The 13,533-nt window shown below is 44.7% G+C and overlaps 1 protein-coding gene across 2 annotated transcripts in view; it reads right to left on the bottom strand.

Annotated features, from left to right (window-relative positions):
• The window catches only part of ME2 (malic enzyme 2), a 58,761-nt gene that overhangs the window by 23,024 nt on the left and 22,204 nt on the right, over nt 1–13,533 (bottom strand). For both annotated transcript variants that reach the window (XM_061614529.1, XM_061614537.1), the window contains 3 exons: nt 12,342–12,475; nt 6,724–6,873; nt 5,406–5,481 (listed from right to left, as the gene is read on the bottom strand). In XM_061614529.1, the coding sequence (XP_061470513.1) occupies nt 5,406–5,481; nt 6,724–6,873; nt 12,342–12,475 (360 nt within the window). The remainder of the gene's footprint in view (nt 1–5,405; nt 5,482–6,723; nt 6,874–12,341; nt 12,476–13,533) is intronic.

Raw genomic sequence — 13,533 nt, 5'->3', positions numbered from 1 at the left:
AGAGAGAAGTTGAGGATGGAAGGTGCAGAGAAGGAAAAACAGAGAGAGTTGGAAGCTGAGAGATTGAGGATGGAGGCTGAGGAAAAAGACAAGCAGAGAGAGTTGGAAGCTGAGAGATTGAGGATGGAGGCTGAGGAAAAAGATAAACAGCGAGAGTTGGAAGCTGAGAGATTGAGGATGGAAGCTGAGAAAATGAGAATGGGGTTTGAGGAGAGGGAGAAACAACGAGCAGTGGATGCCGAATTACAAATAGAAAAGTTAAAATTTGAAAGAGAGAAGTTTCATTCTGATGAAACAAGAAAGGACAGAGATGGAACAAGAATAAAAATTACTCCAAAGGACTTTGCTGTCTATGAGCCTGGTCAAGATCCTCAAATTTACCTCAGCACCTTTGAAAAAGCAGCTCAGTTGTGGGGGCTACCTGAAGATAAATACATGCAGTATTTATCAAACCTGATTAAAGGGGAATTGGCTGAGGTATACCAATATTTCCCCTCAGACAAGCCCGTCACCTATGCTGAATTCAAAGAAGCAGTGTTTAAAAGATTCAGACTGGGGCCTGATTATTTTAGAAAGCTTTTCAGAAATTGCCAGATACAGACAGGGAGGTCTTTTGTGGAACTGGGAGCAAAATTGATGGATAAATTTGGAAAGTGGATGAGTAGTGCCAAAGCTCAGTCTGTGGAGGAGGTGAAAAACCTCATGATATTGGATCAATTATACCATCAGTTACCACCAGAAATAAGGCTCCTGGTCAAAGACCGTTCCCCTACATCAGTGCAGGAGGCCACAGAGATGGCGGATCACTTCGCCTCCAATAGAACTGGCTGGGTGGGGAAAACATCAAGAGAGTTTAAACCCAGACCATATAGTGCTGGCAGAAGGGATGTGGTACCACAGCGAGTGAGTCCTCCATTAAAATCTGAAGGACACAGGACACCCCAGAGTGGATCTGTGTACCCTAAAAGTGAGGAGAAATTATGCTACAAATGTGGTAGACCAGGGCACCTACGTTTTCAATGTGAGGTTGCCAACCCCATTAGTAATCCTGCTCAGACAAGGGCAGTGAAAACAGAGCCCAAGGCTTTAGAAACAGCGAAAAAGGTTCAGTTTTGCCAGATAAACTGGACAGAAGTAACAGACCTTGATTCAAGTGTGAGAGAGGAAGTGAGTGTACAAGGGGCAAATTATTGGGCATTGCTTGATACTGGTGCCGCTCAGACATTACTGAGGCCAGATTTAATAAAATCTGAGGTAATATTACCTCAGGAAACTGTGACTATCCAAGGAGTGAGGGGTCAACCAGAAAGTTTGCCTGTGGCCCTGGTGGAAATGACTTGGAGAGGCCGAGAGGGCCGATATAAAGTAGGCATTAATGCCCAGCAACAAGAACCAGTAATACTGGGAAGGGATGTAATGGGCGCCCAAGGAAAGATCTATGTAGTGACCAGACAGCAAATTGGCAGAGAAAAAGAAGCCATATTAAGGGGGGCTGAAACAAACAGGGTGGAATCTGTTAACCAGCCTCAGGTCACCATAGCAACCACTAGAAGGCCTGCTGAAGGAGACAAACTGTATCAAGTGGTCTCTGGGGAAGAAGCAGAGCAATTCAGGGAAGAGCTGCATCAAGATATAAGTCTGAAGCAGATAAAGGAACAAGCTCTGACCCAACAGATTCCTTTCACTGACAAACTGAGGAATCAAGTTGTGTGTGAGAATGGGATTTTATATAGACTGTGGATGCCTGCTGAGAGAAAGGATGAATGTGAACCAGTGAAGCAATTGATAGTACCTAGCAAATACAGAACCAGATTGCTAGAGGTGGCCCACGAGGTCCCATGTGCAGGACATCTGGGAATAAAAAAGACCAAGAGGAGATTGGCTGCACACTATTATTGGCCAAGTATCTCCAAGGATGTAAAACAACATTGTCTATCTTGTGGAATATGCCAAAAGGTGGGAAAGAGTGGAGTAAAGACCAAGGCACCCTTAAAGCCCCTTCCTATAATTGGACAACCCTTTTATAGAGTGGGAATAGATTTGGTGGGCCCTTTTTCCAAACCCACAAGGCATGGCAAGAAATATCTAGTGATGGTGGTGGATTTTGCCACCAGGTACCCAGACGCAGAAGCACTGAGATCTGTAGAAGCCCCTGTAGTGGCAGAGGCTTTATTAAAAATCTTTATGAGGCTGGGTTTCCCTCATGAAGTGCTGACGGATCAAGGCAGTGTATTCATGGGAGAAGTGATGCAATGTATGTGGAAATGTTGTGGTCTAAAACATCTAAAGACCACTACTTACCATCCCGCCACTAATGGGCTAACTGAGAGATTCAATGGAGTTTTGAAGGGCATGATAAGAAGCTATGTTCAAGATCACCCACAAGACTGGGATGAACGTTTGGGATGCTTCTTATTTGCATACAGAGAAGTCCCTCAGGAGTCAACAGGCTTCTCACCCTTTGAACTAATGTTTACTAGAAAAGTGAGGGGACCTTTGGAACTGCTAAAAAATTCATGGGAAGGAACTCTGGGAGAGTACAAAACTTCTGTAGTAGATTTTGTATTGGAATTCCGCAATAAATTAACATCAATGATGGAAGTAGTGAAAGAGAATTTGAGTCATGCACAGGAGAAGCAACGTTACTGGTATGACAGAACAGCCAGGGAACGTGTGTATGATGTGGGAGATATGGTTATGGCGTTCATACCCAGGAAACATGACAAATTACAGGCTAACTGGGAAGGACCATATACCATCAGAGAAAGGCTTGACACAGTGACGTATGTAATCACCACAGACCAATTAAACAAAAGCAAAGTGGTTCATGTAAATATGTTAAAGCCTTACCATACCAGGGATGCAAAGGTGTTGCAAGTTACCTTATTCCCTGAGGGAAGTGGGCCTGAACTTCCAGATTTGGTACAGGAAAGCAAAGACAAAGGAGGGGTAGATCAAGTGGAATGGTCAGAGGAGGTGAAGGAGGAAGTAAAAGAAGAGATTCTGAGAGTTTTGAAAACCTATAGGAATCTCTTTAGCAACAAACCTGGCCGAACCAGTATAGTTATACATTCCATTGATACTGGAGATCATGCCCCAATCAGATCTGTTCCGTACCGTGTGAATGGGAAAGTTTTGAATGAGATCAAAAAGGAGGTGGAAGATATGCTGGAATTAGGAATGATCAGGGAATCCATCAGTCCCTGGGCCTCAAGTATTGTCCTGGTTCCGAAAAAAGATGGAACGACAAGGTTTTGCATTGATTATCGGCTAATCAATAAAATTACTGTCCCAGATGCGTATCCTATGCCTAGGGTAGACGCTATGTTAGAGTTATTGGGGGCAGCAACCATTATCTCTACACTAGATCTCTGTAAAGGATTTTGGCAAATGGAACTAGATGAGCAATCCAGAGCCAAAACTGCCTTCAGTACACCAGATGGGTTATTATGAGTTTGTGACCTTACCCATAGGACTAAGGAACTCACCAAGTTCATTTCAGAGGCTAATCAATACTGTGTTGCGAGGCATGTCAGATTTTGCAGTGGCCTATATCGATGACGTGGCCATTTTTAGCAAGTCGGTGCCTGAGCATGTCCAACACCTGACAACAGTATTGGAGGCCTTAAGAAAAGCAGGCCTCGCAATAAAAGCTAAGGAATGCCAGTTTGGACTAAAGGAAGTAATCTATTTAGGACATAAGGTGGGGAGTGGGAAAATCACCCCCTTATGGAGCAAGGTGGAGGCAATACAAGTGTGGCCGATCCCCTTAACCAAAAAACAAGTAAGGGCATTTCTGGGTGTGGCTGGATTTTATAGGAAGTTTGTGAGAAATTTTGGGGAAATAGCAACCCCCTTGCATGAATTAACAAAGAAGAAGTGTTCTGAGCGTGTGGTATGGACGGATGAATGTCAGAAGGCTTTTGATCTACTGAAGCAAGCCTTGCGCCAAGGACCCATATTAATAGCACCAGACTATGAGAAACCATTCATCGTGGCTACAGATGCGTCGGACCTGGCGCTGGGAGTCGTCTTGCTACAGGAGAGAGAAGGCACCAGACATCCAGTGGCGTACCTGAGTCGCAAGCTGACGCCGAGGGAGAAAAACTATTCGTCGGTCCAGAAGGAGTGCCTAGCGGTCGTGTGGGGACTGAACAAGTTGCGCCCATACGTGTGGGGACGAAGATTCACAGTGACTACGGATCATCGGGCCTTGTTATGGTTGCAGACTATGAAAAACCATAACACTATGCTGCAGAGGTGGTCCTGGGCCCTACAGGACTATCAAGTGGACTTCCAGTTCATCAAAGGCAAGGACAATGTACTGGCCGATGGACTTTCCAGGCAAGTGGCTGGGACTGCAGTGACGTGACCAGACAGAGGAACAAAGAAAGACATTTTCCCCATAGAGACTTTTATTTGTTAACGCGACGTATAAATCCTGGAACAGGAATAATACTCTGCTGTTGTTTAAGGGGGGGGAAATGTGATGTTCCTATATATTAGTGTATATATGGTAAGTGCTGGTTGTTTAGAGTATACATGGTAAGTAGTGAAAGCGGAGGGGGAGTGAATGGGCAATAGAATGCTTGATGATTGGCTGAATGTTTAAAATGGCTGACAGTATAAATGAAAGGATGACAGGTAAATCTGGGTGAATGTGAGGTGGTGAATTGTGGAATCTGGGGGGGGGGAGAAGAGAAAGAGTGGATTGCTTGGTGGGGTTTGAGAGAGTTGTTTGCCAGGAGAGAGTGGAGAAGGAGGGAGGTGGAGTTCGGATTAGTATTGAGTAAAACCATATGCTTATGTGCCTTAAGAAGAAATCTTGTTAATCTTGTTAGCTTTGTTATCTGTAATAAATACTTAATTTGGTTTACCAAAGGCCTGATCCTTGGCTGGGGTTTCACAGACCAGAAGGGAGGGTAAGGTAATGACCAAGGCTGAAGGGGAACTGTAACAAATGGTGGCAGTGGTGAAGAGAATAACAATACCAGTATTCAGAGTCTCTGGGAATACTAGTATTGGGACGTTACTGGTGGTTGCCTAGCAGGGGGATCTGTTGAGATCTGTGCTAGAGCGGGGAGAGAAATCATAAGAGAGAGCGGTCCGGACTGGTGGAGTCCCTGGTGGTGCCTAGAGACAGGCAGTAACCACGAGCAGGTAGGAACCTGACAGGGAGAGCCAGGGAAGGACGCCTCACAAAGGGGTCCTGCATGAAACCCTGGAGAGCCTCTGCCAGTCAATGTAGATAATACTGAGCTAGATGGATCAGTGGTGAGAACTCAGCATAAGGCAAATTCCTACGTTCCTATATTCCATTCATTATCCCCACTGTTGAAGAGGCCAAGCCGGCATTAGGGAAAACAGACACACATGAAGAAGAGGATACATGGAAGAGGCAGTACCTTCACATCATTTTCTGGCCAGTTATTCACAATTGTTCTAATATGGCCCCTATCTGTTAAGGCAATGAACAATCCTCTGCAAGAAAATAAAAAATGGAAACACTTTCATCACTGATACATTCAAACCATCCTTTTTCTTTGCAGCGAGAGCCTGGCACAGTGCTTCCTCTCTATTAATAAGTCAAATTAAACAGAGTACTTAAAAAAGAAAATACAATGAGTATGTGATTGGATTCTGAAATGTGCCATTATTAAAAGATTATGGAGTTTGGAAAATGCAAAATTAATCTAACCTTAACACCCACCCCAGCTTCAATCTGTTGCATGAAATAAAGCTGGACAACAATTCATAAATCAGCAATTAAAGCTGACGAAAGTACTTAAGGCATGGATCAAGAGTACAATTGAGCAAGGAACAGGAGATAAGAGAAAAAATCCTGTCTTAACATTCTCTTCTTCACACTATTCTCTATGAACAGAAATTCAGAGTTGGACAAATGTCAAAGCAGAGGTTTCTCATTTACAAACAGAAAAAAACAATTGCTAACCAGAGAACAATGCAAAAATCTAAAAATGCTAAGTTTTATAGGATTACATTGTATTAAATGTAAATTGTATGAAATTATTCACTGAATTGCTATCATTGTAATTGTTACCTAGACTGTGGCTGGGAAGTCTCTGGCACTGGTTGACCTGGCTTAATGGCATGCAAAGCGTATGAGTGTCCTAACTGCTCAAGAAATAAAATTTTCAGTCCATCATCTGTGAGGGAAGGAAAAGTTGTCCATTCGGCTGAGCTGAAAAGCTCACACTAGACCCAAGGACTAGGAGGACAAGAACCTTAATGGGACAAGCCAAGAACTGGAAATCAATCCCAGTAGGTGGGAAAGTTCAAAAGGATGGGGTGGAAAGAAGGGGAAAGCTAATTTGATTTATTTAGAATATTTGTTTGTCATCTCTAAGATTAACAACTACCAGCATGGAATAGGTTAGGCAGTGGAGTACCAAACAGAAACCTAAAGGAAGGGTATATGAAAAAGAAAAAAGCTTGAGGGAAAGGGTAAAGCAGACTCAGGAACTGCAGCAAGAAGGGGGTAGTGGGAGATGAACTGCAGATATTCATTTGGACAAAATTAGCCAAATCTTTGGCTGCAGGCTGCTAGTTTATTTATACAGAGCATCAACATACATAGTGCTTTATCAAGTAAACTAAGCAATTAACAGATAGACATTGCTCATCAGCTCTTGAGTCTCTTCTAATATGCTTCCCTGAAAAATACACAAAAAATATAAAATATATATAATAAACAGTTCTTACTTTGGCCTCCTAAAGATATGTCCATACTGGGAACATGCTAGGCCTACTGTTGGAGTATAAACAATTGGCATTAATTGTTCAATATCATCTTGCAACACCCTGTAGAAAAGCTTCTCATTTCTTTCTTGCATCCCCATTACATAGATGTATCTGTAAATAAAGCAGTGGAGAAGCAAGCTTAAGAACACAACGTAAGAATATAAGAAGAGCCTGATTGATCAGGTCAGTGGCCCATCTAGTCCAGGATCCTGTTCTCACAATGGCCAACCAGAGGCCTATTGGAAGCCCATAAGCAGGATCTCGGTGCAAAAGCGCTCTCCCCATCTGTGATTCCCAGCAACTGATGTTCAGAAGCATGCTGACTTTAACTGTGGAGGCAGAACATAGCCATCAGTGTTAGTAGCCACTGGTAGCCTTTTCCTTCATGAATATGTGTTTTAAAGGCATCCAAGTTGGTGGTCATCACCGCCTCTTGTGGGAGCAAATTCCACAGTTTAGCTATGTGCTCTGTGAAGAAGTACTTTGTTTATCCTGAATCATCTAGCTTAATTGGATGTCCCCAAGTCCTAGTGTTATGACGGAGAAAAACTTTCATCTATCCACTTTTCCAAACCCTGCATAATTGTATACGCTCCTAGCATGTTGTCTCTTACTCACCTTTCCTCTAAACTAAAAAGCTCCAAATGCTCCATCCCCTTGATCATTCTGGTTGCCCTTTTCTGTCCTGCCCATCGTCGAAGGACTCAGTCACAGACACGTCTGGTTTTTTTTTTATTTAAGTTATGAAAAAAATAGAAATGGACTGCCTTCAAGTCGATTCCAACTTATGGCGACCCCATGAATAGGGTTTTCATGGTAAGCGGTATTCAGAGGGGGTTTACCATGGCCTTCCTCTGAGGCCGAGAGGCAGTGACTGGCCAAAGGTCACTCTGAGCTTCATGGCTGTGTGGGGATTCGAACCCTGGTCTCCCAGGTTGTAGTCCAGCACCTTAACCATTACACCACACTGGTTCTATAGATACATCAAAAGCAGTGTGCCTCATTAATCTAACTAAGCTTGCTAGGAACTTTGGCCCTAAGCTAACACTGACTAAGCATGCTAACACGGCATTAAGATGTTGACTCAGCAACTGGGTTCTCCTGAGTCAGCTTAAGTAGGCTTGGATCAGGCAGACACACAAAGTCTCCTCCTCACCTTTGACTGTTGAAACTTCCCCCCCTCTGGTGCCTCTGAGCACAGGGTGAAGGTGATTTGATCTCTAGTTCCCCTCTGATGGAGGGGGGCTTCTAACAGTTGGTTCGGGCATGGGAAACTGGGCAGTGCTAGGTGGGAAAATGTCTGGTGTGACCGGCTGTGTCTCAGAGGCGGGCAGTGGGGGCATGTCCAGCTGGAGAGTGCCCGATGAACTAGGTGGTGATTCTGCAGGGAAGTCGGGAGTGGGGAAAGCTGAGCCGTCAGAGATGGGGGTTGGGGCATCCTGTCCACCCCGCTGTCATCCCCCACCCCGAGCTCCCAGTCCAACTCTTCATCATCTGACTCGCCTTCGAATAACCTCCTCCCTTCTGCCTGGCTCACGACATTTTCTGAACCTTAGTTATACATATTAGATGTATAGATATGGATATAGATATATAGATCTGCCCATTCTGAAGATGAAATGAAAGACAGAACAAAAAAAACCCCTCTTCTTTTTTGATTTCTAGTTCTCCTGTGAAACTATTCTTCACAGCCAAGTATCTCTTTTCCAACATTCTCTTTTCTAAAAACCACGAGTGGCATCAGAGGCTGTAGGTTTTGGAAGAGGGACAGCAAAAGGACAGAGGGGGAGAAAAGGAAAGGAACACTTAACTCTTTCTCTTCCAGTCATTTTTCTGCTCAAAATATCCACACGCCCACTCTTGTTGCTTTTCACTCTTAGGAGAAAAGATACAAGTGTCCATATATTATTTTCCTCCATGGAACAAAAAGCAGCGTGTAAAAAGCAGTGGATTTTGAGCTGGAAAGTTGCCAGAAGGGAAAAGGTTAAGCAACCCCTTTTTCTTCCCTTCATCCTCACTCCTAATGTGCTTTCTGTCCATCGCTGTAATAAAATGCACATCTCATTACTCCTTAAACCTTTGCTGGTGGTACTTCCCAGTTGGTGTTGACCTGTGACAAGGCCTTGTCAGTGGTGGCCCCCCATTTGTGAAATGCCTTCCCCAGTGGGGTGCATCTGTCTCCATCATTATTGACTTTTAGGAGGAATTTGAACACATTCCTGTTTACCCAGGCATATGATGGCTGAAAGTGACTGCTTCTAGCAACCTGGAGATCACTGGATAGAAGAATGTTTTTCTCTGTAACTTTTTTTTAGAATGTTTTTAACAGGTTTTAGAATGTTGCTGTTAATAAAGCAACAACAACAAAAATAATACAGTAGAACCTCACTGTAATGCATCTCCTTGTACCATAGAATCGGATATACCATAGGTGTAATCATGTCCCCTGAGTAAAATACTGTATGCCCTTTTTCGTTATCTGTCGTCGTTCTCCTGGGTGAGTCTTCCATTTGCTTCCCCTGGATGTGTCTGAGCCTTTTTTCATCTCACTGTTCTTTTTACATATCTTTCTTCTGACGTCCCCCTCCCTCCTGCCCTTTTCTTTCCTGGTGTTTTTTTCCCTAAGGAATACTTATCTCTTCAGCCTTCTTCAAGTTCTTAGGTCACTGTCTGTGGAGTTCTAGTTTTTGTTAACTGGTTTTCCTTCTGTTACCCTTCCAGATTTTTCCTTTACTCAGCCACAGCAGTAGCCCTTTTCTTGCCTCTCTAGGAACCAGTACTCCAGTACCTGAAGTGCAGTTTTTATTATAACATGGAAGCCCTATACCTTGGGTACATCCTTTGTCCCCAACCCCCATGGTATAATGAGGTTTTACTGCAATAACAATACTCCACTGGAGCTCACTGTCTTGTTGCTAATTCCCTCTCTTAGGAAACTCCGTTATGATGTGATCTTCACTGAAGATTCCAACACATGTTTCTTGAATGTTTATGTGTGGCAGCAAATGTGTGTAAGCAAGGACTGGGAGAGAATAGTTTTGTTCTGGTGGTGGTGGTGAAGGCTCCTACTGTCTCTGACCAGGCAGTTCTGAGTCTGGCGTCCCTCCCTCTACTGTCACCAGCTCTCACTTATTTTTAAATAAGTGCAGGTTTTTCATCCACACATTAAAATCTACCACAATAGCTTGATAATCAACTTGTGGTGGTTCATGAAGTTATGCTATTTTTATGTGTGTGGTACCTGAAGGGATGGCAAGAACAATGTTTTGGAGGAGCAACCACTACCCTGGCTACCCTTTGGAGTTATCCCTGTCTTTAGATGGGGGGGGGACTATTTTCACCCCGAGGGCTGCCTTCCCTCATAGCCAAGATGCTGGAGGCTGGGCACCCCCAATGGTGACACCAACTCAAAAAGTGAGCATGGTCAGGGAGGGTCTCTCCCCCTCCCTCACACACACAGACACACAAATCTATACATTCATACACATTCATTATCATACATAACATGCTCATTCATTCATAAACACCCATTCATTCATTCTCTCTCTTGCGCGTGCAACAAGCAGGCTTGAAAAAAAAAATTTGGTGGTAGAGTCAATGCATGGGGAGTTAATTCTCCCCTCCCCAGCTGTGCCTCCCATAATCCCCCCCCCGCACCCTGGATATTAGGGATTTTTTTAAAAAAAATTCCATTGACTCCGGTGGAAGCTTTTTTAGACAAGCCTAATTGCTACATGGGGACAGTGTAGGGTGAGGAGGGGAGGCCGTGAGCTGGGTAGGGATGAGGTCCTCCCCCACCCACTTTAGGCACTGGTACAACACTGGAGTAAATAGACAAGCAAAGCAGTGAGAAACTTAAGCACAAATAAATAGCACATCAAAGTACACTAGAGTAGACCAAAGTATGCACACAGGTACCAAGACAATAGGATCATTCCAAAAAATGTTGTAAGATCACCTTTAAACTTGGATTGGATTTAATCACTGCTGAATGTCATGAGAGCTATTTTTAAAATAGCTTGTTCTCATTGATTTTTCCAATCAATGTGAGTTTTGCATTCAGCATTATAGGAATACAAGTTGTTAAATGAAAAATAAAAGTTTAATGTCATTAGCGAAAACAACCTTGGACTGCAGTGCAAAACCCTTTGCAAGCTTGATTGGAAGTAACCTCCATGAACTAAGTGCAAGTTTCTTCCAAGAAACAAGCACGGGATTAGGTTTACGGGAAAATCTGATTACGGGGTGGGGAATATGAATGTGATCATGTTTGTCAATGTTTGCACAGCGGATATGGCATTCCCTTGAAAAGAGTTATTCTCTTAGGCAGAACACTGCTTTATGAGCACGTTATCTATCTTTGTTGCTGTGATTGCCTATATTCAAAGTGACACTATATTAACACTCAAATGGGTAATTACTCTGACATTTATATCAAGGATGGGGAACCTCCAGCTCGTGGGCCTAGTTAGGCCTGCAAGGCCATTCTGGCCAAGTCACACCCACCTGCCCTACATGTGACTTGGGGCAAATAAAGCCTTGGTTCAGCTCACAAAGGATTTGCAGGAACTGCCAAACACCTGATGAGTGGTGCTTCCAAAGTGCTGGGTGAGACAGTGCTTTAAAAGGGGCTCCTGAAGACCCCCAGGGGAGAGGTCACCTGGTATCATTTTGATGTCAGGTGACTGACAGGTGGGAGGCTCCGCGCACCTGTCAAACTTGACCTGCAACGGGTGGGGAAGATAACAAATCGGCCCACTGGTCACATCCAGTTCCCCACCTCTGAATTATATAATAAAAGCAGAAGTGCCATCGCTCAGGGGCACAGCATGTGCTTTACATGCAGAAGGTCCCCGGTTCAATCCCCGGCATCTCCAGGTAGGGCTGAGAGAGGCTCCTGCCTGAAACTCTGGAGAGCTGCTGCCAGTCAGTGTAGGAAATACTGAGATGGATGGACCAATGGTCTGACCTGGTATAAGGCAGCTGCGTATGTTCTAATCAGAAAAGGAATCAAGACAACAGCTTACTCTGCTTGTAAGAACCAGAGCAACAAAGAATATATTGGGGGATCTTTGGAAAATGGGAACAAGTTCAAAGATGTACAGACTGTGCAATGTAGCGATACCTAGCAGGAGGTGTTTTGATGGAAGCCCTGCTTCCTAACTGTTAGAGTAGTATGACAATGGAATCTATTACCTAGGGAGCTGGTGGGGTCTCCAACAGTGGAGGCCTTCAAGAGACAGCTGGACAGGCACCTGTCGGGGATGCTTTAAGTTGGACTCCTGCACTGAACAGGGGGTTGGCCTCGAAGGCCTTACAGGCCCCTTCCAACTCTGCTGCTCTATGATTCTGTGTTTGGCATTGTTGCGTGTTCTCTTACCAGACACTTTTAAAGGGGCAATTCAACCAACTGCTTTCAAAAGCTGAACTCGGAGCAAACTGACTTTTCCCAGTCAATTTGGAGTATTCCATATCAGCCTTGTGAATGCCCCAAAACATGTCCAAACCACAAAACAACATCTCATCGAAAATCCGAGAATGAATTATGCAAGTGTAAGAGCCTGCCGATGCACTCTTACTTTTCCAAAGGGTCAGTCATTTTTGCCACATTCTTATGGAACCGTAAGGCTTGGATGTCTTGCGTCTCTATCTTTGGAGGTAGAAGTCCTTGGAGCCCAAGCATCTGCCGTTCTTTTAACGTAAAAGCCATACCCTGGAGACAGACAGGAGACAATCAAACGTCAGGCGCAAGAAGCCAGTGACAGTGCCAGGCTTGGGGGAGCCTTGGACAAAATACTCTCAGCAGGGACCTCTCCCTGAGTGTGCCCACCTCCTCTTTGCCATTATTGTCCCTGCCAATGCACTTGCCTCTTCCTCTGAACCCAGACGGAGAGCACAAGGTGCAGAGCAGCTATTGTTCCTTCTCTGATTGCTTGCTCACTCAGGCAGGTAGGCAGGCTGAAACAGCAGAACCGTGATGGCAGGTGCCCATTGGGACTAGTAGGGCAGAAGGCAGGGGGCCCCACAGTAGATGGCGCCAGAGCCAATGACAGGCAGAGCCATCCAATTCTAGCTTTGTCCTCATCCTCCTCCCTGCTGAGTTCCACAATGGGAAAATGGAGAAAGGAGGAGGAAGCGGACAGGTCACCCCCGGACTGGTTGATGTGCAAAAAAGAGAAAACTAACTCAACAATACCAGAAAGAAGGATGGGTTCTTTACTCATATAATATGCCCAATGCATTTCAGCCAAAAATGCCTTTATCGAGGGCTTTTTTTCCCTTGCTTCTTAACAAACCAATCTCAAAAACTCCTGTTAAAAAAAAAAAAACTACAGTAGGGCCCCACTCATACGGCAGGTTCCGTTCCAGGCCCCCGCCGAAAAGCGAAAACAGCCGGAAAGTGGGGCCCTACTCAGCTGTAGCGCACGAGCTCCCCGCCCTACAGCTGATCGCACGCTACAGCTGATCAGCTGGAGCACACAATCAGCTGTAGCATGGGGAGCTCATGTGCTCCAGCTGATAGCTGTCAGCTGGAGCATGGCGGCTGGAGCTCCCGGCACTACAGCTGATCGCCCCACTGGCACCGCCGTATTAGCGGAAAGCCAACAAGCGGGGCACCAACAAGCGGAGCCCTATTGTATTAGAGCAAAATATTGTCATTTTTCCACTCTTTTTGGCACATCATTTTGGGGTGCTTCCTGTTTTTTGTGTGTTTTCTGCAGGTAAGAATGCAGGCAGGCAGGAGCTGGCTGAGGGAAGACTGAGGATGGT

Source organism: Rhineura floridana, chromosome 1 (assembly GCF_030035675.1).
Source record: "Rhineura floridana isolate rRhiFlo1 chromosome 1, rRhiFlo1.hap2, whole genome shotgun sequence".
Classification (NCBI taxonomy): domain Eukaryota; kingdom Metazoa; phylum Chordata; class Lepidosauria; order Squamata; family Rhineuridae; genus Rhineura; species Rhineura floridana.
The sequence above is the reverse complement of the archived record's forward strand: the minus strand, read 5'-3'. Positions and strand labels throughout refer to the sequence as shown.